At 46.6% G+C, this 27,903-nt stretch overlaps 1 protein-coding gene across 1 annotated transcript; it reads right to left on the bottom strand.

The window, feature by feature from the left end:
• Window positions 1-1,160: 1,160 nt before the first annotated feature.
• dop1b (DOP1 leucine zipper like protein B) lies at window positions 1,161-26,991 on the bottom strand. The gene is made up of 36 exons (XM_029113436.2): window positions 26,506-26,991; window positions 22,139-22,313; window positions 20,635-20,816; window positions 19,888-20,058; window positions 19,592-19,781; window positions 19,393-19,491; window positions 19,085-19,208; window positions 18,589-18,698; window positions 17,149-17,260; window positions 16,873-16,993; window positions 16,576-16,695; window positions 16,371-16,470; window positions 16,002-16,232; window positions 15,219-15,565; window positions 14,735-15,117; window positions 14,157-14,428; window positions 13,492-13,644; window positions 12,532-12,632; window positions 12,044-12,234; window positions 10,261-11,930; window positions 9,969-10,160; window positions 9,726-9,851; window positions 9,200-9,334; window positions 9,027-9,082; window positions 8,691-8,795; window positions 8,042-8,108; window positions 7,661-7,817; window positions 5,688-5,770; window positions 5,180-5,439; window positions 4,942-5,003; window positions 4,689-4,817; window positions 3,704-3,840; window positions 3,410-3,465; window positions 3,091-3,231; window positions 2,869-3,001; window positions 1,161-2,739 (listed from the first exon to the last, which is right to left on the bottom strand). The coding sequence occupies exons 2-36, from the start codon at window positions 22,274-22,276 to the stop codon at window positions 2,488-2,490; spliced, it is 6,906 nt and encodes a 2,301-aa protein (XP_028969269.2). The 5' UTR covers window positions 22,277-22,313; window positions 26,506-26,991; the 3' UTR covers window positions 1,161-2,487.
• Between the last annotated feature and the right edge of the window lie 912 nt (window positions 26,992-27,903).

Genomic DNA, 27,903 nt, shown 5'->3' with positions numbered 1-27,903 from the left:
CCCAGTGCATGTTAGACTCTGGCCGGGCTGCCCTTTGTCGCCGGTTCTGTTCGTAATTTTTATGGACAGAATATCTAGGTGCAGCCAGGGGCCGGAGGGTGTCAGGTTTGGGGACCACACAATTCCGTCTCTGCTCTTTGCGGATGATGTTGTCGTGTTGGCCCCTTCAAACCAGGACCTTCAGCATGCACTAGCACGGTTTGCAGCCGAGTGTGAAGCAGTTGGGATGAAAATCAGTACCTCCAAATCCGAGGCCATGGTCCTCAGCCGGAAAAGGGTGGCTTGCCCACTTCAGGTTGGTGGAGAGTTCTTGCTTCAAGTGGAGGAGTTTAAGTATCTAGGGGTCTTGTTCACGAGTGAGGGAAGGATGGAACGGGAGATTGACAAACGGATCGGTGCAGCTTCTGCAGTAATGCGGTCGATGTCTGTCGTGGTGAAGAAAGAGCTGAGCCGCAAGGCGAAGCTCTCGATTTACCGGTCAATCTACGTTCCTACTCTCACCTAAGGTCATGAGCTTTGGGTCATGACCGAACGGACAAGATCCCGGATACAGGCGGCTGAAATGAGAGTAGAGCCGCTGCTCCTCCACATCGAGAGGGGTCAGCTGAGGTGGCTTGGGCATCTGTTCCGGATGCCTCCTTCCAGGCCCGTCCCACCGGGAGGAGACCCTGGGGAAAACCTAGAACACGCTGGAGGGACTATGTCTCCCGGCTGGCCTGGGAACGCCTCGGTGTCCCCCTGGAAGAGCTGGAGGAAGTGTCTGGGGAGAGGGAAATCTGGGCATCTCTGCTTAGACAGCTGCCCCCGCGACCCGGCCCCGGATAAGCAGAAGAAGATGGATGGACTTTCAAAATCCCAATTTTGCAAGCTACAGTAATATTTCAAATGGAGAGTGGACAATATCTAAACAAACCAATTTCTTATTCAGTTTAAACATTGAAAGTCATATTCTACGGTTTAATTTCAGCAAGTTTATTAGATTGATAAGTACACAGACCCTGTTTCTATCAATTTGTCCACAACCTGAATAAACAGAAAATGGAAATATCAATCTTGTAAAATGTAGGAGAATGGATGGCCACGATGTTCACAGACCCAACTGGAATTTACAACTTCACATCAAACAATTTCTCATCTCAGTTATAAATAAAACAGAAGAATAACATAATGTATCTGTTTATTCATGAACCAATTGATATTTATTAAAAAGAGACATGCTGGCGTCATCACAGAGCACATAAACATCTGCTTCTCCAGAACAGTTATCACCTGCAATGTTCATGTTATTGACCTTGAGGTTTCGGTCTCTAAGACTCTATTAAGCAAACGTACAATTTAAGTTGAGCTCCATTTACTGAATCATTCTTAAAAGTTGGTTTTTATTTACAGATATATTAATTCTGATATTAACAAATAATCCTTTTCAGAAGACCAGATCTTCACATTATTTAGTTAAGCATTCACACGTGAAGATTAAAACTGTGACTAAAACAGACAAAAGTCAAAGATTTCCCTTAAATAAAATACCAAAATGAAAGCCATGTTATTTCACTTACATAGGATAGAGGTTTTGCTGTTTACATAGATCACATTCAATAATTTACCAACAAATAAAACTGTGACATCATGATGTCGAGCCTTTTAAACATAAAAGAAAATAACCATCCTCTATTAAGAGCATTAAAGGTCCTGTAATCACTGACCAGCAAGTATCCTCACCTACTCCTGTCTCATTCGAATTAATTATATTCAGATAGAAAGATAGACAGAATATGCCAATATGGAGGAGTAGGTTTATGCATAACTTTCTAGAGTGATGGAAAAGAGTCCCTAGTCAGAACTACTGTCACTTTACTAGTGTTTACTATTGTCCCTTTATTGCTACTCTTTGTTTAAAGGTTGACTGAGCAAAATATTGATAATGTAGAAATTGAAGAGCATTGTGGGTCTGTCAGCAACAACTAAGAGTGTTGAACTGCTACGCAGCACTCCTCCTCTGTTTTGTTTCTGTGGCTACCACACGGAAACAGCTTGACAGGAACCTGTGCACTTGTGCAAAACGTGTGACTGTAGGAGAGCAAACTCTGGCATCTTGCTCTTCTCAATATCTGCATCATCATTGGTGCAACATGATTTGGCCAAGCCTACCTTCACGTCAACGCATTCAGCCTTGTACTCCGACAGGCCAAAAGCTACCATTCCGTTCTAGCTTAAGTAAGTCTGTACATTGTAGATTATTTTAGAGTTTCTCAAATTTAGAATATCCTCTACAGACATGGCATGTTAAGACTCACCGAGGTATGGTGAACAATTCAACAGAAAATACATTCTATAAGATTGCCGTTTTCCTGGCACACGCTTACAATACAACATCGCTTTTAGTGGTTCTGCCCAGTTTACACATTTCATTTATATGGTTCCAATTTTCAGTTCCTCAGTGTCCCCGGCCTGTACAGCCTTGTGGCCCCATAGCACTTTGCTGGAGATCTAATTCTCCATGGAGTCCAGGAACTCTTCCTCAGTGATGTGCTCCAGTCTCCTCAGGACTTGGTCTGTGCTTGCTGCGGGATACTCTGCCACAGGGTGGTCCATGTGGCTGCCGGGTGACGTTCCCTGAAAGGAACAGCATAGGGTACGGAGGAAAGGAACCAGCTGGGTGATGGACGAAAGCGAGCGAAGGGTGAGGAGGGGGAACTCCAGACGCTCTGTGGATGACTCCTCACTCAGCCCGTTCAGCTCCTGGAATGACAGAACATGACATCTTCATATGCGACAGGGGGACTGCATGATTGATTCAGGCTGTCATCGTGGTAAATGTAAGTATGAGTGGTCTCTTGCTCCGTAGTGAAGGTGCTTGTGTTCTCTTACCCCATAGCGTTGGTTTAATGCTTCTAGTACTCTAACAATATGGGGTTTGCACTCCTGCTCCTCCTCGAGGAGGCCATTCTCTGGGCCACTGTAGCGACTTATATCTACCTCTGGAACAAAGGCCCAGCGATACCTAGACACGCACAGCAGAGATTATGTCATTTAAGTCCAAGCATCCCAGTGTAGATGTAAAAGGGACATTAAGCAGGGCAAGGCGCTCACATTTGAAACAGGGGTATCTTCTCTGGGGGGAAGGCCAAGGCCGTGTCCAGGAACTTGCAGGCAGACAGGTACATGTCCATCTCTGACTGGGGGAAATTCAGCGCCACGCTTCCCATGGTGCCACGCACGACTTTAGTCAACCTGATAGTGGGAATCAAAGAGGGTTAGTATAGGTCATTAGAGAGCTCAGTGAATCATGGCTGATATCCGAGAGACTCCCACATCCCATTAGAAAGGTATACACATCAACGTTGTGGTCTAACGTGCACAACACAGAGAGACATGTATAGACGGGTAGACAGACTGATCACTGACTCACTTTGACACCTCTTTCTCTTCTGACAAGGCTTTCTCCAAACGAACAAATGTGCGAATCTGAGAGGGAAGAGAAAGAAACGAAGTCTAATTCTGGGTCTAAATACACTTGCTATGTGTGATATTATTTCTATATTAAGAATTTTCTTATCAGCCACTTTTGTATATCAAAGAAGCACCTGGCCCTATTTAATATGCTGAATTCTGTCTACAGTCAGGTGGATTTGCATTTGGCTTTACATGTCTTGAAATAAACTGTGCAGGAAGTGACATCATCTGAGTGGAGGTTGTTCCTCACCAGTTCTGTGACCATGATTGGCCAGAGGGAAGTGAGGTGCTGGGGGGAGATCCGGAGCACCAGAACACGGAACGTCAGGAAAATCTGAGCAGTAACTGAGGGTGTCTGACCCACACGCAGAGCCTCTGTCAACCGCTCTAAAGGAGAAAGGAGGTTACGGGGGAGTGAAAAGGAGGGAGGGAAAAGGAGGTTAGGGGGGAGGGAAAAGAAGGTTAGAAGGGAGGGAAAAGAACAGAAGGAGATTACAGCATTACATTATAGTGCAAATGAAGGATACATATTGACCTTCCTGTTTCTCAAGTTTTTTATTTTGCCTCCAGTGCCTTCACTAATTGGTTTTGGGTGTCCAGTAGTCTGCTTATTATCTTCTAATGGCCAAATAAAATGTGAATTGCAGTCACAAACCCATTTCCTATTGTTTAATGAACTATAGGGGGGGGGGGGGGGGTCATGAATACGACAACTCAAGAAAGGGTGGTGGTGTGGGGGGGTGGGGCGGGGGGGTTTACAACCTCCTCCTGAGTGGGTAACACACCTCTTTCTGTTTGACAAATGACCTTAACAAGATGTTACAGCCAGGATGTTAACAACCTCAAACCTTCTCTCAGGTCACTAAAAGCATTCCGATAGGACCGGAGAAACATTGCAGTCAGGCTGGGTCAGAGGGAAATGAATGTGTGTATTAAATGGAACAGAAATGTTTTGCTAGAAGGGTTTGTGCCTTAAGAAAAAACGGCCTGCATTACATCAACATTAAACAATGTTTTGAAGCTTTAAGGTAATTGATTAAATTTGTTTACAAAAAGCTGAATTGGACGGGGTCGAACACAAAAACTAAGTGCATAAAGCATTAATAAGCTTTAGTCTTCACAAATCAATGGATAAATATAATACTACATACTACAAAAATGCACCAACAATAGCAAAAAAAGCCATGTGTTCAGTCACACACACACACCAAGAAATGAGAAAAAAGCCCCCTCACCTTGGATGAGGGGCAGGTAAAGATGGTACTGGTCTAGTTCTCCACTGAACATGGCAAAGGCTTGACGCTTCAGTAACATGGGCTTCTGCTCCGCACTGGGGAACAGCTTCAGAGAACTGCTTTGCATGCCTGCAATTCATACGACTGTTAACTTACAAACTTACAAATAACCCCATCGCCGCTCTCTTCCAAACACGCCAAATGAGCGCACGCACACGCGTGCACACACACACACACACACAGTCCTACTTACTCATGAGGTCTTTGAACATGGTCTTCTCGTGGGTAAGTAGGTGGTCAATGATTGACCTCCAGCTGATGATAAAAAGAGGGTCAAACGAGGTCAAACACAGTGGTTTTCTTTTCAACTAGTGTCTCATAGTATTGTCGTCAATGTTGACCTGGCATGTAGATTGCCACACGCACACACACACACACACACACACTTTCACATTAGGGCACGTGTGTTGGGTAGGTAAATGTTTTCTCACTGGGGGGCACAGGACACATCCATGGTGAAGAAGAGGGGGTCCATGTAGAGTTCGAAGGCCTCTTTCTTCCAGGCCCTCTTGGTGTAGGCGTACCCACTCAGACTGCTCAGGAGCTGGGCACCTGCACCAAAACTGGGCATGTTGTAGGCACTGTGGTTCTTCAGGTAGGGGAAGACGTAGTACATGAGGCGAGAAATGAGCGGGACGGCTTTCTCCTTCTCGTCACTGCGATACACCATGTCCAGGAGTGGGGCTAGAACCTGCAGGGGGTGGTCCGATTACATTAAAGATTCAACACAAGGTCCATCTAGACTTCCAACCCAACCCCTCAAAATGGGAAATGCCCAGGAGGCTGCCACATTAAATGTCTGCATTAAGGTCGTTGAATTTGGCGGATAAGGCATTCGAACTGGCAGCCTTTCAGATGCTGATCATATCCTCCTAGTGCCTAGGCTGTCTGCCGCCTCCTGAAAACCATGTCTGCACACGACCCCACAGACACACTTACCTCCGCCAGCAGCGCCAGGGCTTGTACACTGTACACGGAAGGAGCTGAAGAGGAGACCATGGTGTTGGACTGAGCCACGGAGTCTGGAGAAGAGGAGGACAGAACGAGAGGAGACAAAAGAGAAAGGCAGAATAAATGAGAATAAAATAGCAGCAAATGTGACAGAAAAGAAAAGAAAAAGCCCAGGAAACAGAGGACCGAGGGGAGGAGATGATTTAAGTGAAGTGGAGAGAACAGATGAAATTCCAGGAGAAAAAGGAGGAAAGGGATGTAAGTGTCACTCCTGAATATGTATAACTTTCCTCTCGAGTGTCAGCACTGTGGTTTAACCTCAGGAAAGGAGGAAGGACTTGTCTCATCCTTCAGACCACATCCCGGGTCAAATGCTCCAGTGAAGCTGCAGGGTTCCTAAACCCACGACTGGGGACTGAGCTGGTTTCCATGGTTACAGTACAAAAGGGGCACTTTATTAGGCCGAGTGTCCTCCCTCACCAGACCAGCCAGCGGTGAGGAAGTCCTCTGTTTCCATGGTTACAGTGAAGGTTTGCCTCTCAGTCCCCTCAAATGTACCGGTGAACAGAGTTGAGCAGAAGGTGGCGGAGTCGAGGAGACCGCTGGTTGAGGTGGGTCCTCAGGCTGTTCTTAATCAACCATGGCAAAGGTGATTCATGTCAGAGACGGGCACTGGGCGGTAAAGCGATCCCAGAGTATTTTGTCATTTGTATTTACCTGGCAATAACTGAAGTTGCTTTAAACTACAGGCAAATGTGTTTTGTAAGATAATTCGAAGGGATGTACTTTCAAAACATGTTTTTGTGCCGAGTAGCCCATTAGAATTGTCATATCCAGAATGTATTTCAAGTGTTAATTTTTATCTTGACGTTCGAATGTTGGTAATTTAACTGAGACGGCATGGGGGGGCTGCCACATTAGCCATCCAGTAGCAATTAGGGTTAATCATCAGGCATAAGGACACAAGTGCTGATTTTCTTTCCGATGCCGTCTCAAGGAATATCTGACGACTTTCTGTTGAGAGCAACAGTCATACATTGTTTAAAGTCAAATTGCTTGACTTTTGAACGGTATAGCTTAATTTCTGAAATCTGCCAGTTGTCCTTGCCAATGTTTCCTTAACAAAAAAGGCAAACATGTAGACTATCCATCTGAACCTACAATGACTTTCTGAAAGTTAATCTGTAAATAAAAAAAAAAAAAAAAATAAATAAAAAAAATTATATATATATATATATATAATTTTTTTTTTTTTTTTTTTATGATTTGAACGTTCATTTTTCTCAACAAGGAAAAAGGTTATTGTCTCATGAATATAATAATGAAAATGTATATTTTCTGTAAAACAAAATAAAAAAGTCCATTAAAGTATGGTCACCCCATTTGGGGTTGTCTGGGGGAATTTACTCTGACATGATTACGTCCTGCAGTGGAATTTGTCAGCCAATTAATTGAATTAGGCTTTCATCTTATATTATAATTCTCTATTTACTTATTCATTTGCTATATAGGGAACGGTTTGATTTGAGGAACCTCTTTACCAACTTGAGGAACTACTTTAACAACTTTTCCTCCCATGCATGTAATAAAGAACTCAGCTGTACTTTGTGGTTTCTCTTCAAATTCTTCCACAGTCGTGACCCTGAGTTTGAGTACCTAGAAAACTGATGTTCACAACAAAGGGCCTAAAAATAGCATCTGACTAGTAATCGAAATGTTGCGGGATCAAATCCAGGAACTTGCAAAGGTCACCACCAGCCTGGCGTGACAGCAGGGGGAGTAGCTTTTCCCCAATTTTAAAGTTCATGAATGAATATGATAGCTCCAGATGTTTGAGAGCTTTTCTGTATGTATTGCTGTCCTAAAGGAGATGGGTTTTGTGTATTCTTTGAGTCCACCTACTCGTTACCATTGATGTTTCTAGGTAGGTGTGTGTGTGTGTGTGTGTGTGTGCTATTCACCGTAGAGGTCCAGGTCCAGCTCATCAGATGGCTCCTCTGTCTCAGGACAAACTTGCGGCTGATTTTTGACCTCCAGGTTTCGGCTGAGCCAGCTGGTCTGCTCCAGAGAAGACCCCGCCACCCCGCCTACCGCCTCTAGAATCTTCTGGGTCACCTCCTACGTGACATTACCATGGTAACCATAACCGACATCAATGCAACAATCAACATCATGCATCTCACACTGTACTGGGTCAATCTAAATATGCACCTTTTGCTCACATAACCTCACACTTTTCGGTCCACACATTTAGTGCAGGCTGCGTGGACGTTTGCGGTTTCGTCCTAGTGTATGGCGAGGAGGAGAAAGGTGCGAAGTAAGGGCAGCGTTACTGTGCTTACCTGCATGTCTTTAGTGTCCTTCTTATTGTCCATGTTGGGGAGCCGGTTTACAAAGTCATTGAGGATCCTGAAGTAGAAAAAGATTAAAACAACAGTATAGTTACACATTGTAATCCCCCATCCCTACCCGTTTCCCCACCTCCCCCGTCCCCTCCTCCCCCCTCCCTGTTTCCCCACCATCCCCCATCTCCCTACCCCTCCTCCCCGTTTCAGTTTTAGAACTTAGGATAAAACATGAAAAGCAGGGGACAACATGTTCACTGATGCCTTGTTCTGATTATCTTTATTTCCTCGATTCTAGCGGTAACTTTGCGGACTTCACTGAAGAAGTATTTTACTACTACTGGGCGTGGTTACCCCACCTAGCTATTGTAAGATGAATGCAGTAACTGTAAGTCGCCCTTGATAAGCTAATCTCCTGATTGTTAAAATGAAGACTAAAGTGCAATAACATATAGTTACTTCTAACACAGTCTCAAACCAATGCATGTCTATGAGGCATGATGTCATACGTTGGAAACCACATATAAGGAACAATGTTTTGTAGTATTTGAATCAGTATGCCCTGAGATTAATGACTGATGACTCATTAAGGACATAGTGAACGTTATAGTGCTCCTTTCAGGTGGACAGGAAGTTGCTGACTGACCCCAACAGCAGGAAGTGTCCAGGGGGGGCCAGGTTGAGCTGCACTGACTCTCTGAGAAGAGCGAGGAGGGGCGCCACGTTCTCCTGGAGCGCCTGAGCTGGAATACTAGCACACAGAGAGACGGCGGAGAATGTTTGTTAAATGAAGGCCCGAATTGGGGCCTAGGGTGGTTTGGCAGTGTAAGCCAACAAGTGAGTCCAGACCACTGCTATTTCAGAACACTCTCCCCGCACTTCCATCCAAAAGACTATCAAATGACAAAATTATATTTTCATTATTATTCAGATTTTTTGAAATGCCAGTGTGGATGTCTGAGTCGATATTGTTGTTTGTTACCTCTGGATGTAAGCGTAGCTGAACTGGAGCATGGGGATGTCTACCAAGGTTGACTTCTGTCACACAGGAAGGAGAGACGGAATTAATAAACTAGACCACCTTCAAAGGACCACTGGCAGCATAACCATCCTGTTTTCAGGTGCGTGTGTGTGTGTGTGTGTGTGTGTGTGTACCTGGTCTCCTTTGATCTGGTGAGGTTTCTTCACCACCTCTTTGACCATCTGTAGGATGCTGTCTGTGCGCAGCGTGCCCAGGGACTTCACCAGATCCACGATGATCAGACGAGACTCACTGGCCACAGGCAAGATCTACGCCGATGAAGAGATGGATTAAGATGAGGGGGAGGAGGGGGAAGGAGCGGGGGTGGGGGCAACTCTCATGTAAACCGTGTCAGACAGAAGGTGTGTGGTACCAACTTCCTCTGGCTTTTCTCAAAATAAGTCTAAGAATCATGGAATAAAATCTTTACCACAGCCTTTCCACCGAAACTAGCTTCTATGTTGCCAATTTTTACATTCAAACTGATCAAAACACTTATTCTGCTTTCACGTGCACACTTGGAAGAAACATCGTCTCAGCGATTTGAAGTTCACATTCGGGCGGAGGTTTCTTCATGCCAGTGTGTGGCGCTGATTTATGGCTGACCCCCCGCTCATGCAGCCGCCGGTGAAAAGACTCAGTGCGACTGAGGATGCTCGCCTTGTTTTTGGTGTGTCTCCTCTTGTTCCTCCGGCTGCTCCACACGGCTCCCACAGAGGCCATCAGCTGCACTCCGTACTGGCCGGTCAGAGGAGCCAGGAAGTCCAACACACGCTGCTTCAGGATCTTCACAAAACATACACAATGAGCGGTGCCGTCAGGGAGTGACACAAATGCAATTCCAAAGCACTTTTACATTAGTGCCAAACACACACACACACGCACACACGCACACACACACACCTTGTAGCTCTTGAAGTAGACGGAGGTAGAGCCGTGGCTGGTGTTGCGGGCGTACTCCAACCCCCTGCTCTGGGACTCCTCCCGCTTGACCACGCCCCACAGCAGAGCCATGCTGCTGAACATGTACGGGAGCTCCTCAATCACCGCGTTGCGGGCGTTGCGCACGTCTCCGGGGTCGCAGGTCACCAGGGACTGACAGGGAGAGACAGAGGACGTTCAGAACACCTACCGTTTCCTTCGCTGAGCTCAACTTGGCGTAGGGACGCGCCTCGCCAAAGTGGGCGGTGCTCACCTTCTTGTTGTCCAGCAGACAGTGGTGAGTCAGTGTGGTCAGACCCTCCAGGAGGGTGAGAGGATAATCCGGAGCGATGTTCTCCTTCCTGATGCCCAGGCCCTGTGTGGCCTTGGCCCCGTCGTGGTCGTACTGCCTGACCAGCTCCTCCAGGTTCCGGCAGATCTGGCTGATGAGCGGCGCCACGATGATGCCCAGCGAGCGCCCCAGGTAGGGCAGGGACGAGCACAGCAGCGCCACCCAGTGGGGGTGCATGGCGTAGCCGTACTGTGGCTGCAGGGCCCTGGCGGCGGCCGAAACAAACATCCCCTGGGCTGTGATGGGCTGGGTCTGGACGTACTGCGCCGCCCTGATGGACTGCTGGAATAGCACGGCCGTCTGCCACTCCCGCGCCAGCGACGAGGAGGCCGGCGAAAGCGGGGGGGCCTCGCAGTGCTCGTCGGGGTGGAGGGTCGAACCCGCCCCCCCCGGCCACACGTGGTACTCCAGGACGATGAGGGCCTGTAGGAGCTTGAGCAGCTCCATCTGCAACGGATACTGCTCCTGGCCCCCGCCGCCGCCCACATTCACCAGGCTCTCCTCGGACAGCGCCCCCTGGTCGTCCAGCAGGTCCAGGTCCGCCGCGGCGGGGCCCTTGTCCGCTCCTCTCTGGCTGACATACATGGAGGCCGACAGGGTGAGGAGGCTGTACTGCTGCACCTTGCAACTGGCCAGCAGCCTCCGGATGGCCTCGAGTCGGACCGTGGCCTCGCCCTGGCCTCGCGCCACGCCGCCCAGCTCCGTCACCAGCCGGGTCAGAACCCCCACGCTCTTCACCTGGACCTCCCGGTTCCACTGCAGCTCCCTGGGGCCCAGGGTGAGGTAGGACGGGAAGTGGGAGCGGAGGAACCTCAGGCACAGGGACACCAGGAGCTCGATGAGCAGGGCCGGGGGGACGGAGGGTGAGGAGGAGGCCGAGAGCAGGCGGCCATAGAAGCCTCTTCCATCCTGGGCCTGCTGGTGGCGCTGGAGCAGATTGGAGACCAGGTTGAGGTGGGCGGCTGAGCTGGTATCCAGGGAGGTGGAGGAGAGGGCTTCCACCAGAGGCCGCTGGGCGCTGCTCCTCAGCAGGCTGTCCAGGAGAGCCAAGCCGTGAAGCAGATGTGCCCCGCCCCCAGGCACAGAGTACAGCAGAACATGGCGGAAGAGGGAGTCAATGGCTTCCCTCTTTTCGCGTTCCTGTTTGAGGAGACGTGACCGAGCCATGGCTTCCAGCTCCAGGTCCTCCTCTTCCTCACTCGAGAGCGAATCCGACACTTGCGTGTGTTCAGACTCCACCCTCCTGAGAAGGTTTGCCACGCCTCCATCCTCTAAGCTACAACCAAAAGTGGCAGAGCCGGAGGTGGAGTTCTCTGTGGAGATCTGGGCGCCGCTGGAGTCTGCTGACTCTGTGTGTTCGCTGTCCTCCTCTTCGTCCGGTTCGTCTTCCCCCTCGGTGGCTTCACTGTCGCTCCCAGACAACCCGGTGGAGTTGGCCAGTGGTATGGTCTCTGGCTCTAGCTCTAGCTCCTCCCACATGGCCTCCCGGTCCACCAGGATCATGTGACCCTGAGTACCCACATCTGGTTGTATGGCGTCCGCAGAACACTTTGCAGTGCTTTGACCTCTGCTGTTTACATTTTTCAGATTCCCTACAGAGAACAACGTGTGTGTTAGCATACCATACCAAACCTCTCTAAACCCAGCCAACAATTACCAAAGAACAAACACATGCACGCACGCACACACACACGCGCACGCTAACCTGTGGTGAGGTTCTGTTTGACGGTCTGGATGGTGCAGCGCTGGGTTGAGGGGTGGAGGAGCAGAAGGAGAACAGGCTCCAGGATTCGGACCACGTCCTGCAGGGAGAGAGCCCTGACCAGCCAGCACTGGGCTGCAGCACTCACAGAGCCATCTGGGCTGTTCAGACAGTCCATCACTACACACAGAGACCTGAGACAGACAGAGAGACCAGGATGAAGGGGAGACAGAGGGGAAGATGGATGGAAGAGAGAGAGAGAATGAGTGAGAGATGGAGAGTGAAAGACAGAAAGATATCCAGTCCATCTTTTATCTCAAGAAATTATCAATCATTATTAAAAAAAAAAGTGTTTTGTACAAGGGAATTACTAGATTACTAAAACTACAAACGTGGTAATAATGACTAATCAATGATTAATTAACTTTATGAATAAACTACTAATGTTTTATTTGTAATGGTTCTGATGTGTTGACCCTAGCTGTACTGACCGGTCAAAGGAGCGGTTCAGAGACATGGTCCGGTTTGAATGAATCTCCCTGGTGAGGTGCCACAGCAATGAGAACCTGTGTAGAGCTTCCAATCGTACGGTCTGAGGGACACAAAGATGCATAATTAAAAACACCATGCCTTTGATGCGGACCTTATTTTGTAACCGCAATCCATCAAGCTTGTGTTTCACTGTCATGCACAACAGAAATGACTAATTATGTCATTCATGTGGGGGTCACTTTTGCATAATTCTTTAATGACCGAATTTTGCATTCCTTTTAAATGTTAGGTTGAAGTTTTGCACCAATAACACATTTTAAAAGCCTGTCATATTTTTGGTTGAATATTAAACAAAGAATATAAGAAATCATATTTACACTGAACAAAATTATAAACGCAACACTTTTGTTTTTGCCCCCATTTATCATGAGCTGAACTCAAAGATCTAAGACTTTCTCGATGTACACAAAAGGCCTATTTTTCTCAAATATTGTTCACAAATCTGTCTGAATCTGTGTTAGAGAGCACTTCTCATTTGCCGAGATAATCCATCCACCTCATAGGTGTGGCAAATCAAGATGCTGATTAGACAGCAGGATTATTGCACAGTGACGGAAAGCAGAGTTGCCTGGCTACATGGTCCAGAAGGGAGCTTATTTAGACTGGTCAGACAGGCCCAAGAACAGATAGTCAGGGAAGTGGAGTTTATGTTTTATTTTAGATGGATTGCTAAACTGCACTTCGTTGCTATACCCTGCTGCACATGGTGTGCGACATCTGTTATATCGCCTGCAAGGTTGTAATACAAAATCACAAGCTGATTATACCAGTTCCCTGAAGAGAGTATTATGCTTTGTTAGGTTTTTGGAAAGCTCAAAGATAAACCTAGAGTAGCGGACACAGAGTTAAGATCACATCAGTCACAAATAGAAATAAAATGGTGTGTGTGTGTTTTGTACCTTGTCTCTGTGTAGCAAAGCCTGACAGATGATGTCCTCACAGATGGATGCGGAGGGCGCCAGGCAGTGGAGCCGATAGAAAAGCTCCACACACGAGGTGTGCTGCTCTCGACGCTCCACATCCAGCTGAGCCCACAGCACCTGAGCCACCCGCTGCATTAGGCCAAAGGTTAGAGGTCAGTTTCAGATGATTAACATTCCTGACCATATGAGGTTGCAGGCAGAGGAAATAAAATGTGAAGATGCTGTTAAAGAGGCAATTGCAGGGGACATATTCACCAAGGAAATTAACACTATAACATATTATAAACAGAGTGCTTCATATACTGAATACTAATTGGTTGATAGCTTGTAAACAATAAGGGGTGTGGTATATGGCCAATAGATGTTCACTCTCAGCAAAAGCATTCAGGACTGCATACCATGGGTATGACATCCCGCATCACTAACCCTAAACACTATTTAGTGCAATAATCGCTTTGGTAACCGGTTTATCTCGGCTTCGTGGTTTACTGATTATATATCACGGCTAATTGCTGTATCCAGGCAATCATTTTCGCTGGCTACACCTACAGTAAAGCCTGGGTGAAAACGTGTTCCCAATTCCCATTTCACGGGGCAGTAATAAAAGCCCACTTGACATTGTAGACCATTGGTTTCCTAACCTGGTAGAAGTCTGTGCACTGCTCGATGACATTAAGCAGCCCAGGGTAGATGAGGGGCACTGTGACCATCTGTAGCTGCCCGCTGAGGGGGTTGGCGCCGCTGGACTGGTAGCGCCTAGTCTTGTCCTGTATGACCAGGGCCAGGGACTGGGAGTGGTTGATTAGCTCCAGCAGGGAGGACACAGCCGTGTGCTGCACCTGGTAGTCCCTCGACAGGCAACACAGGGTCATCAAGGACCTCAGCCACATGGGCAGGCTGTCCACGTCACTGCCTGAAGAAAATCATTTATGAAGAAAACGCATTAGCTACCTTCCATTCAGTCAGTGTTAGCTACAAAACAAGGTCAAACCACGTGCCTAAGCAGCGATGGGGGTAGGAGTACACAAAGCTTTGGCTCCCAGCTCTTCATAGGAATAGAGAAACCGGTACCCAGAAAGCTTGCATCACTGACAGTGTCGTAGAAGAGTTAAACAAATGTACTTTTGCGCGAGTGCGACATGCAGTGGAAGGTTTGCGTGGAAGTCTATAATATGACCCGTATGGGTAACACAACACGCTGTGCAATGTGTGACCTCACCTGTGTGGTTGAACATGTGACTGTAGAGTCCCTGGCTCTCCTCCTCGCTGAGGTACAGGGGAAAGGTGGTGCACTCCAACAGCAGATGACAGAGAGCCATAAACGCCTGGCGGCACTCCTCCGAAATCTCTGACCTGCCCCGGGGCATGTAACCGGCACCCCAGTCCACCCCTCTCCCCGGGCCCCTTCGTCCCTTCTTCCTCTCCGCGGGGAGCCCTTGGACAGGGGGGTCGGAGATAGGGGCCCCTGGACTGGAGGACGGTTTGCCTTTGATATGAAGGCCCTCCGGGAGTGAGGACTTTTGATCGGGTAAGGGGGCGGTGGGGTGAGGCTGCACAACCTCCTCCGTCCCTCTGACTTCCTCCACCTGAACCAGTAGGTACCTGGGGGGGGATGGGGGGGCGGTGAGCAAGCGGGTTCACCGTGAGCAGCTTGCTTAATGATTGTGTGTCAAATGTTTACCTGATGTGATCATGTTCTGTACCTGGTGCTGACGAAGGTCAGGATGTCTAGGAGACACTGGGTCATGGTTTCCACCACGCCCCCCTTCCTCCACACGCCCTCCTTGACAATCCACGCCTCCCCCCCGGCGCTAACGGCCACCCCTGGGAGGAGCTGCTGCTCCGATGGCGAGGCACTGATGCCCAATCCGCTGTCTTCCGACCGAAGGGGCAGGAAGGCTTCTTCTCCCTCTCCAGGGCCAGTGTCTCGCTCCGCTCCATTCAGCTCGGGCTCTTCCTCCGGTTCCGCTTTGTCATGGTCACCGTTGAACTGATCACGCTCTTCGTCCTTCTCTTTTTCCTCATTCCTCTCTTTTTCTACATCCTGTATCTGTAGGAAATAACAAGTGTGATCGGAGCACTACCTCATCGCATCAAACTCTGCAGCAGCTTCAGGACCTTTGACGATGGATTCAAATTTCGCTAAGCTTTGTGTTCGTTCAACCTTGAAAGAATTGTCACCACAAATGCGCTGGAGGAGAGGGCATACCCCGGCCAACAACCACAATTGAGCTTGGTACCCTACCTACTACAAGTACTTGTTGGTGTTGTGTGACTTGAATATTTTGCAGCTAAAATTGACATACATACAGTACATATCAGTGAAATAAAAAGAGAAAGATAATATCGCTACTTAAACAATGTGCATTATCTAAGAAATAAGTAGAGAAATATCAACAACGTGTGGAAAACCACCGACAGAAAGGCCTGTGTTACACCAAAATGAGAACACCCGTAAAAACACACAAAAACAGAAAGAATCTGACCTGAACATGTTCAAAGCTCTCCTCTTGTGCCAGTGCTTCCACCTCCTGTGTCCGCGCCTCCGCGTCCATATAAGCCACCGGCATCTGGATCTTACTCAGCACCTTGAAGCATGCACGCAGGCCCTGTGTGAGCTCAGACGGCTCCAGGGAGATCACGTCCGCGCGGATCGCCTGCAGCATGCGGCCCAGCATCTGGGGCAGGAACTGAGACTGGATGTCGGCATGGAGCTCCTTTTGGAGGGGCCACGGAAACACGCCAAACAGGGAGGGTGAGAACAAACAACAGAGGAAAGGGTGTTTATTTTTGTTTTGTGTTTTTCTGTATCTCTGCGCATGCACGCATGCGTGTGTGTGTGTGTGTGTGTGTACCAGTGGGATGACATCCAGAAGGAAAATGATAAGCGTGGAGATCTCTGTCACAGAGGGGGCAGGGCAGGTACTCTGATCCGGGGGAGGGTCAGTTGGGTTGCTATCGAGACAGAGACAGGAAAAACATAAAAACACATTTGAGTCAGGAAAAGAGCCGCTAGGCCGGCCAGTGGAGGGGTGGAGTCCCTGTCAGTGGAAGTGCTACCTGAAGCAGGTGCAGAAGTGGCCGGTCATGTAGTCCCACAGGAATTCACTGTTCATGGAGCTCACCAGCATGTTCACTGTCTTTATGATCTCTGACGCGTTCTTGTTCTCTTTTATTTTACTGCACAGAAAACACCATAGGGACCACACATTACTGACACACCCACAGGAGGGCGCTCACAACAATGGAATTCCATAAGCGACAAGGACAATCTGACGACAAACAACCCCAGGAAAAGCCGGCGACTCGCGTTGCGACCTCGCTGTCCATTCATCGGTTCCGCGGCCATTCTCTCACCTCACTAGCTGGTTGCCTGACAGGCCCGTTCTGACGATGGTCCCCTCGCCCAGCATCTCCCTGCAGTAGCTGTAAAACGCCCGGACTGCCTCCAATAACACACTGCCCACCACCAGAGGACCTGAGGCAGACCATCATCACTGTCATCATCATCATCAGCAGTACACATTACTGACCAGCAGAGGGCATGACACAGAGTGGAGGGAAATGGAGAGGGGTGGGGAGAGAGGAGGCCCGAGGAGGCCTGAGGAGGCCCGAGGAGGCGTGTTAATGTACCGATCTCTGGTTTATCCAAGAGGCTAATGATTAAACGGAAGGGTCTGAGATAATAAATCACACTCTCCGGGTCCGCCTCCACATCCTTCTGTTTCAGGATGTTGATCAAAGCCTAAGGATAGACACACACACACATACATACACACCGTTACGCCACCGGGTATTTAAGGAACTCCAGGTCACATTGTTTGCATTAATGTTCTCAAAAAAAAGAGTGTGAGGCGTATTCTCTGTATAGTACTATTGAGTACAGTCTAGTTGGTTATGAGGTGTATTCTCTGTGTAGTACTATTGAGTACAGTCTAGTTGGTTATGAGGTGTATTCTCTGTATAGTACTATTGAGTACAGTCTAGTTGGTTATGAGGTGTATTCTCTGTATAGTACTATTGAGTACAGTCTAGTTGGTTATGAGGTGTATTCTCTGTATAGTACTATTGAGTACAGTCTAGTTGGTTATGAGTTGTATTCTCTGTATAGTACTATTGAGTACAGTCTAGTTGGTTATGAGGTGTATTCTCTGTATAGTACTATTCAGTACAGTCTAGTTGGTTATGAGGCGTATTCTCTGTATAGTACTATTGAGTACAGTCTAGTTGGTTATGAGGCGTATTCTCTGTATAGTACTATTGAGTACAGTCTAGTTGGTTATGAGGCGTATTCTCTGTGAAGTACTATTGAGTACAGTCTAGTTGGTTATGAGGCGTATTCTCTGTATAGTACTATTGAGTACAGTCTAGTTGGTTATGAGGTGTATTCTCTGTATAGTACTATTGAGTACAGTCTAGTTGGTTATGAGGCGTATTCTCTGTATAGTACTATTGAGTACAGTCTAGTTGGTTATGAGGTGTATTCTCTGTATAGTACTATTGAGTACAGTCTAGTTGGTTATGAGGCGTATTCTCTGTATAGTACTATTGAGTACAGTCTAGTTGGTTATGAGGCGTATTCTCTGTATAGTACTATTGAGTACAGTCTAGTTGGTTATGAGGCGTATTCTCTGTATAGTACTATTGAGTACAGTCTAGTTGGTTATGAGGCGTATTCTCTGTATAGTACTATTGAGTACAGTCTAGTTGGTTATGAGGTGTATTCTCTGTATAGTACTATTGAGTACAGTCTAGTTGGTTATGAGGTGTATTCTCTGTATAGTACTATTGAGTACAGTCTAGTTGGTTATGAGGTGTATTCTCTGTATAGTACTATTGAGTACAGTCTAGTTGGTTATGAGGCGTATTCTCTGTATAGTACTATTGAGTACAGTCTAGTTGGTTATGAGGCGTATTCTCTGTATAGTACTATTGAGTACAGTCTAGTTGGTTATGAGGTGTATTCTCTGTATAGTACTATTGAGTACAGTCTAGTTGGTTATGAGGTGTATTCTCTGTTTGGTACTATTCAGTAGAGTTCATCAGGTCAACGGTAATGTCAGATGGTCAGACCTGCACCAGGAGTTGTCTGGAGTAGGTGTTAAAGTAGTAGGCTGTGTGTTCCTCCATGGAAATGGATTGGTCTGGATCTGCAGCGACCATACCCCCTTTAATGTCTGTGCCTGGGGAACAGCAAAATACACAAACACACACAGATACATACAAAATACACAAAACGTTTATTAAAAAAAGTCAAGCCATTTATAATACCAACTATAATACCTAGGTCAGGCCTGGTGTTAGACTACACCCTAGGTCAGGCCTGGTGTTAGACTACACCCTAGGTCAGGCCTGGTGTTAGACTACACCCTAGGTCAGGCCTGGTGTTAGACTACACCCTAGGTCAGGCCTGGTGTTAGACTACACCCTAGGTCAGGCCTGGTGTTAGACTACAGAAAGGGTTCCAGACCTCCAGAACCTGAGTTTAAGATGCTGTCAGAGCAAAGACTTGCATGTGTGTGTGTGTGTGTGTGTGTGTATGTGGTTTACGTTTATTAACATTAGCTACCTAGCAACCAGGCGTAGAGACGTCTGTTCAGGGACATGTCTCTGCGGAGCAGTGTGAGACAAGCGGCCGACACCACTGTGACTGTGTCTTGCCTGGTCATGGGGATACTGCTCTCTGTCGGGTCCTGAGAGAGCAGTGGAGATCCGCAGTGAGGAGGTAAGAAGGACATTGTGAAAGAGCAAAAAAGAAAGAGAACGTAAGGTAATGGGAGAGGACTAGGACAAACAGACATGAACCGAAAGACTTGATGGAGGACAGAGAAGAAGGCGTGGAGCGGCGCAGGCTGAATAAGAGGTGTCGTTACTCACCAGGCAGGTGGCCAAGGGGAAGAAGTAGAGCAGGATCTCCAGCACATTCCTCTGCACCAGAACATTGGAATCATGCAGGGACAGACAGAGCGCCTTCACCTTGGACACAAAGAGAGGGGAAAGAGGTCACGCGTCTCGTCTAAACGCGGGGAGGGCGTACGTCAATGTGCGCGTGGGGGGGGACACCGCTCCGACTCACCAGCAGGCGGTTGTCGTAGCCCAGCATGTGTGTCTGCCGACGAGGGGGCGCGAGGCGGTCAAAGTGCGTGACGACGAAGAGGGACGCCGGCAGGCGGACCACCGGGCTGACCAGCACACTGCCCCACAGAGCGCCGTAGAACACCTGCTGGCCAACCAGCACAGACAGCCTCAGCAGCAGCGCGTCGGTCCTGGAGAGGAGGGCGGGTCGGTTACTCGGTGGGGGCTGGAGGGATGGTGGGGGTGGGGGGGTTCACACGACTCTGGGCACACTGTGTGGCAGGCGCGTGCACGTACCGGTCGTAGACATCAGCGCCCTCCTCCAGGCCAGGCAGGAGTCCAGTGATGAAGGCCTGCAGGCTGGGGAGTAGTGCCCTCTGTAAGGGGAGGTAGTAGCGCTCATACAGGGTCAGCAGGGCCGGCTTCACCGCCATCGCAGCATGGCCCAGCAACGGGAACAGCCCAGAGCTAAAGCACACACACACACGTGACGGCGATCACTACCGCATTCTGAGTACTGAAAACAGGTCTGAATGCTTTTATGTACTAGAGATATTACAGGCCATAAAATGTGTTTTCGCATTGTCATTACGGGCTGTTGTGTGTAGACAGGTGGCAAATGTGTATTTACCTAATAGTCCTATAGGGTACTATCATCACTTGATATTGTTAGAAATTCAGCAGGAGAATATTACTTCTTCCCAGAGCCAAGTCTGACTTGGATATTAATTGTTAGGCCTAATGAATCATTTGTATTTCACCAGAACCAAAGACCATACAATGGTGATGAGGTTTGGATGTTTGACAGGTAAAATGTGAAGAATCCTTCACAGTGATGATGGCCTATTTTGATTGCCTAACTTGGTGCTTGAAGCTATTAAAAATATACTATAGGCTGGGTGTAGGCACAAACTGCAAAAATGATAAGCGTATTCAACAAGTTACACCGCTCAACTAACTGAAGTCATTATTTATGAATCAAATGCACCAGTGTGAAGTTCACACACACACAATGGTTTTTTGTTGGTTAGCATAAGTGGGCACCTGTAGATGAAGAGGTCCTTGGCCAGCCATTTGGTTCCGATGATCTTGAAGATGATCTCATAGGTTTCCAGGGCTTTAAGGTGCACACCGCTGGGCAGGGCTGGGTGCAAACACTGGGCGAGACGCTTCCCAATAATCAGCCTCTTGGGCAACAAAGAGTAGCGCAGGTTACTTTGCAGTGCCTGGGGGGGGGGGGATTTGAGAGGGTAAGTATCATGTGCCAGTGGTGCTTGATACTGGTGTGTCTTTTAATCAATTCCAAGAACTCAAATTCATGTGTAATTATCCTGTTACTATGACCACATAACTGTGTAATTTTTGTTCACACAAAGATGTCAAGAGGTTGTCACCACAGACATACATTTTAAACCAAAAAAAAAACCTGAGGAAATTGTAACATTTTCATGAAAAAATGTATTCATGTGTGGGTAAAGTTTGATTTATAGATTAACATTTTTATTTACCCATAATTCTTTAAGTTACTATCCGAATCTAATTCCGACTGTGTTACCATGGTTTCGCCCCAAAACCAAAAAAAGAACTGAAAATGTAACGAGATACTGCTTCTGGAGAGATGAATGTGGACTATAGGAACAGTGTCATTCTAACACGGTCCCTAGACATACTGTCCACAGATCAAGACACAAAGCCTCGTTACGCCGCCATAACACTCCTAAGCAAACATCGTTATTGTTAAACGTGTTGCAAGCAGTGACCCACTGTTGTCCAAAGTCTCATTGGGTGGAGCCCAGGACAGAGAGTCGGGACATGTTTTCGGATCTACTCAGGCAGAAGCTCTGTGCCAGCCCAACACTGAGAGTCAGACTGACTTGAGGTTGAAAAAGCTTCAATAGTTAGAAGCAAATACATTATTCAGTAGAAAGGACTGCCTATCATTCCTGTCACCGAATGACCACGGACACAGGCTCACTTTCAGAAACTGGTGGGACAGATAGGATTGTTTTTCCATTTCCGAGCAGTGGCCAATCTCACGGTCCACTGACCCCGGAGCTGGATCCAGACAGAACCAGACGCAACCATGGCAACGCCCCGGGGATGGATAAGTGGCTGCAGGTACTGACTGGCTCAGGGCCAGAGAGCCACTCATACACAGACACACACACACAGGCATTTATCATATACTACATAATACACATGTTGTTAACCTCCTAAAAATGGTCCACAATTAGGCCGAGCTGACATCACCACTTCCTGCCACGTTCAGAGAACTGCGAAACTGACACCTACTCATGCAAATGCTCTTAATGCAATGAAAAATACACTTAACAAATGGCACCACTGCACATACCAGTAGGCATGTTTATCTCTTCACTGTAAAAGAATAAGCGGTAAGCTCCGACACTTTCAGCTGAAAGTCAGAAAATGCAAATCATGATGGAAATGTGACGGACTGCACTGCATCATGGGTACAACACAACAGGGTAGTGTGGCTTTGTGTCTGACCACCAGGCTTATGGAACTGCAACAGGCCAGCCACCCGTACCTTATTGAGCTTGCCCAAGGACGAGATGAGGTCGGCCCACTCGCTGGACGACTCAAAGTTCCGCAGGGCCTTCTCAATGACCGCCGCGTAACTACGGTAACGGTAATCGTTTTGCAGCTCCTGCTCCTCGGGATCCATGATGCCTCACTCACGTCCCAGCATGCTCAGCATGTGTCTGGGGAAAGGGGAGGAAAGAGGGGAAAAAGGGGTGCAGGGGGGTGGGTTAGAGAGAAAAGGCAGGCTACTACCTGAACTGTTTTGATGCGTCGTACTCCAGCAAACAACCAGGCATTCACTGGTAACCATGACCTACGTGCAGAGGCTTTTCTCCTGCAAAATACTTAATTAGCTCACAGTCACACAAACAGATGAGCGCACGCATGTGCACACACACACACACACACACACACACACACACACGCACACGCAATGTCTCTTACAAAGTAAACACAATGTGCTCATTCATGATTGGATCTGCACGGCGCTGATCTGCCCGACCTGGCTTGAATTGTGAAAGACACGGTAAAAGGAGGAGGGTGTCTTACACACCACTGAGATTATGGACACACTTATCTGCTTCTTCTGCACTATATCTATACATTCTCCAGCAGGAACAAACATAAGGGTGTGTATTTACCAACTGTCTCAGAACAGAAGGGCTGATTTAGTATCAATATTGCCAATAAATCAGTGAAAAACCGTTGAGAAACATGGTTACACTAAATTAGTTTGTGAATGTTGCCTCAAGTAAAGCATGCAGACACTGCAATGACAAGATCTAAAATGGAGACAATTACAGATATGCCTACACAGGTTGCAATAAAAAATTTATTGAGCTGAATAACTATCCATGATGGAAACAGGCCTATAGATTTGGTTTTAGTGAAGCAGTGCAGGATGCTTGGTGTATGTGTATGCTCCGTGAATGGACTAGAGGGCAGAGAGGGACTGCAACAGGCCTAACAGGGCCTGGGATAAGAGCAATAGACACATCTGGCCATCTGGAATCACAGTGGGAGCGAGGGGATGTTTTAACCTGGGTGAGCATGCACAGTATATGCATGTCAACACACACACACACAATATTATGTGGACAAACACAGAATTAGGATTTCCTTGTCTGTTTTGTTAAAGGCACCCGCACTGCCATGAGTAAGTCCATATGAAACCATAAAGAGGATAAAAGGATTTTAACAAAATGGAAACCATGTTCGAAGGAAGAATTGTTGACTAAATTAAGCATTAAAGCATAACAGAAATCAATTCATATTCCTTAAACAGGCCTCCTCTAAGACTGAACATGTTTTATCTGTAGACCTAACCGCTACTGCGCCACAATAACATTTGGTGTTTACGTATTACCTCAATCCCTTTTCCAAAAGACCAACCCATGGATTACGCTTCATAAAAATCCTCCATAAATTGGTATTTAATGTCCTGGTTTTATATGGAATTACTGACAGGTCAGCTAACCTTGAGAAATAATTTCGCCACGAAGAGGACACAATGTTAGGAAGCACCATATTTGTAACAGAAACAAATGAAATAGGACAGAAGAAAATGAATAATATGTGTTTTTGTTAACCATGAGGAGAGACAGATATTTCACAGGAAGACTTGCCAAGTTGATTAAATTAAAAGGCCATCTTGGGCCAACATCTCTAGCCTGGACTTCAAAGGTTAGAGGCTAGAGGCTACTGTTCGTTGTTTTTGTTTGTTCATTTGCAAGACCCAGACTTTTGCAATCTGTTGACCTCTTGCACAACATTGATCTTTCCAGTAAACTAGTAGAGCCATCTATAGGATTCTCTATACATACACCATTGTCTAAAACAAGCTTAGTGACTTGAAGTGACAATGATAGACAAAGACAGGCACAATCTGGAATCAGGGAGAGACTGAGGAAAGATAATTTCATCACTCAAAGGGGAATCCAAGCCCATTATTAATCAGGAGCGGTGTTGACAGACTGACATCATATCCACATCTCCTGGGAGAACATGCCTAACACATGCTTCACAAACACACTCAGCCACTAAGCCCTGGAAATCACTCCAAAGCTCAATGCACTACATGGATTAATTGTGACTTACTGCTTCTGGTGCACACACATTCAGTCACAACACATTACAGTTATGACTTTAACCTTGATATGAACTGACTGACAGGCTCAGTACGTCTGGCTTTGGTCGGGGGAACAGCAAAGATCATATGTGAATGGATCATTCTCTCGCGCAGTGGTAGCTTTCACACCTGTGTGATCAGAACCTAATGTTCTAATGTGATCCGAACCTCTCCTTTAACAGAGGGGTCTTTATGTCACATCTAAGATGAAACTTGCTAAAATGGCCTTAGAACCCCCGCTAACACATCCACCCACAAAGTCCAATTCTCTCCTCTTCCTGCCCCCCCCCCCCCCCCCCCCTCCAGACTACTGATATTGTAAGCTCTCTTCCAACAGACAAGTAGTTAAGCAATGTGGAAAAGCCAGGTCAGGTAAAGCAATACAGCCTGCTTTGCCTAAGACAACCTAACACCTGTCGAACGACTCACTAAAACCCTACGCAAACGCCATTATTGCCTTGAGATGTATACGTTTAAAATGTGTTATTCCCCGGGAAATATTTAATGAATCTAAAACTAATGTTTGAATTTGAGCTAGACAATTTAGCTAGGAACAGAATGAACCCTCGGCTGCCTCACACTCAGCCACAGGAACATGCCACCGGGTGCTGGGAGGAATCCTGCAGGCCTGCAACGTGTTCACCTGAAGATGAAGGGAGCGAGAGACAGCTGGACTCACAGCCCGCTGACACACTGAAAGTATATAGAGATAGTGGTCACCTGCTTATGACACAATCTGTCACATAGCAACATTTCGCAGTTTGACCTGGAGGTAAAATATGCTTGAATTACAATGGCAAAACACTATAAACAACAGACGGCACCACAGGCCGTAATTAAAATGCCATAAACCTGCTACAGTTATGGCCAGGTAGAGCTTTTTCCTTTCACAAATTATGTAGTTATTGCTTATGACAAGGCCGATGACCTCAGACTGCACGATTAAGGACAGGCTATAACAGCAATGTATGGGGCTGACACTGATCTTAAAGGGAATGTTGGGATTTGGGAAATTAGGTCATTTATTTTCTTTCCCAAAGTCAGGTGAACGTGTGGATACTGTTTTTACGTATCTATGTGAAGTGTAAAGAACTTTAGGGGTGCTTTAACAAGCCAGTGCTAACTACATTAGCGGAATTAGTGAAAGTCTTCAGCCAACATGCTAGCTGTTCCCATAACTAAACAGAGAGACGTAACAATATCCACATGCTCATCTGAAGACCCGTAGATAAAGGATTTCAGGAAGAAAAAGAAAACGTTCCCTTTAATGACATCAGACCGCATTATATAAGACTGCCTGGGTATACAGGGGCAAGTAAAAAAGCAAATCAGGGATTTCCATCTCAAGTCTGTGTGTGTGACAGAGAGCATTGCAGTAGGCTTAATTGTGCGCTTCCAGCTAAATAGCTCGTCTGTCACTCATTCACATCTGCCACAGGATCAGAAAGACTCAGAACTCGAAGGGCATAATCTCAGAACCAGCATCATCCACTGGCGTGGTTGAAGAACAATCCCATCCAAAATTAGGCCACTGCTAATATATGTACACACACACACACACACACACGTGTGTGTGTGTGTAATTATTTTATTAATTTCATAATTGATGTGGCAGGGTGTAATTTCATACATCAATTTCTTTGAAGCCGTGCACAACGACAATGTTGTAATTGATGTGATTGAATGGATGTTGCTGAGAAACAGTAGGCCCTCTACAATGAATGTCATATTTCTACTCAGTCCACTCAACATATGCTACATCATGTATTTATGACAGGGACCGGTCTTCTCAACAGCGGTATAGATTTCTATTGAACTTGTAAAGTCAAAATACATTGCGGTAATTACAATTTCCTCTTATGCTTAGCAACTGTCTACAACTATGTATTTACTGTATGTTTCTCCAGTTAATAATATATTGGCTCAGTGTAACATGATATTTGTTTAAGTACCCAAAGTATGGACACTATAACATTTGTAAAACTGGCTAAAAGACTATTAGGTATCTAATTTGCTGCTTAATGAGCGGACGAGCCGAGACACAAGTCCTGTCGTTTCTAATGCTCATGTAACCTGAAAATCAAGGGCTATATTATGCAACATATTTACATGATAATTATTCACAAAAATTTTACTCGGAAGAGAACACAGGCAACAAAATATATGAACAGTTAGATCACTGCGATTAGCGATGCGGTAAACAAAAAAAATCCAAGCATCATATGGGTGTATCAATGACTCACCAACTGCAAAACAAGCTCTGGTTGGAGATGACCGTTCACTTGCGTCCAATAAATTTCCCTGGGCAAGAAAAAAACGACGGAACTGGTATGTGGTGAGGCGCCTTTTCTGCAACTGTTTAGAGAAACCGTCAACTAAAGAGTTGGTCAAGGGTGTGTTCCTCCATCTCAAAACGACAGATTGTGATAAACGCAATCTGTTGGAATCCCCAAACTCAGCTGATTCACTAAACGCGAGCCGCGCACGGAGAGTACACTTCCTGATCTTCTGAGGGGGTGGTGTGTGATGTTTTCTTGATATGTTTGCAGCAGTATCCAAAAACTAAAATCCTCTCACAAGGTCTGTTAAAATGATTCGCTGTAAATTAACACGCGTTTCAGACAGTATGGAAACCTGTTTGTTTTGTGCTCGGTGGACCGGCTTTGATTTCGGGAATAATTGTTTCTCTCTTGTCTCACTGCATCCACGGATTTGGTACATTCCAGGATGTGCGATATTTACAAGCCTCTCACTTCACTGTCGGATAGGGGGGTGCGATACCATATTTCAGGTTTTGTGTAGGATATTGTTTTAAATGCCATTAAAATAGGTAATTTAGATACGTTTCAATGGGCTGAATATATTATTTGATTGTCAGAAAATAGTTTATATTTCACACGATGCTCCTGTTTTGGTGAGCCATGGCATTCATGCATGCAATAAATGTAGGCCTATGGGATAGGTTGGCGCGGGTAGTCATGGTGCGCGCTGCGGCGTACTTTGTGTGCGCGACGCGTATGTTCATTGGTTGAGTTCACCGTCACAAGCTACGGCAGTGGAGCTGGAGAAGCACCTGTTTTCACGTCAACGGGACGTAGTTTGCACAGAGTGACAGTTCTACTATAGGTACAACTTAGAAGAGGAAAACTGAAACTGGTATAGATCCTAGTGACGCTAGAATCGATCTTCAAAAACAAGACGCATCTGTAGTATCGACATTTTGGGATCGATCCGCCCACCCCTGCTGGCATATATTTGGTCAAATCTGGGTTGAGGAATGAGAATTACTTTCATTTTATAATACAATGATTATGTGCTCTGGCCTTGCAACCACACCATGGCGTGAACTCTTAATTACGATCTAGGCTACTACAAGGATAAATGCAAGGGCACTCCTGTCCAGCTCTCAATTACAAGGAGATTTTTTGGATCTTATCGATTTGGACGTCTCTGACGTCATGCACACATAGCCACGATTCTGAACAGTGATTTTGAAAGAACAGCCTAAATATACTTAATTTCTATTTTTGTCACTATGTCTTCATGAAATGATGGTCATTCATAACCTGCACATAATACAAGCTAGCTAACTGAAGCTACAGGTATTTCTGCTTGCAAGCTAACTAATATGTTGACGTTGG

This window comes from Esox lucius, chromosome 16, assembly GCF_011004845.1.
Source record: "Esox lucius isolate fEsoLuc1 chromosome 16, fEsoLuc1.pri, whole genome shotgun sequence".
NCBI lineage: Eukaryota > Metazoa > Chordata > Actinopteri > Esociformes > Esocidae > Esox > Esox lucius.
This window is presented reverse-complemented; position numbering and strand designations above follow the sequence as displayed.

What these genes read in the sequence shown, in the direction of transcription:
- dop1b (XM_029113436.2), bottom strand. Translation starts at nt 22,276, where the DNA reads ATGGATCCCGAGGAGCAGGAGCTGCAAAACGATTACCGTTACCGTAGT. An exon ending in GCTACGACAACCGCCTGCTG is followed by an intron (nt 19,492 to 19,591) that starts GTGAGTCGGAGC and finishes TTTGTGTCCAAG; the next exon opens with GTGAAGGCGCTCTGTCTGTC. An exon ending in AAGATACCCCTGTTTCAAAT is followed by an intron (nt 3,002 to 3,090) that starts GTGAGCGCCTTG and finishes GTGCGTGTCTAG; the next exon opens with GTATCGCTGGGCCTTTGTTC.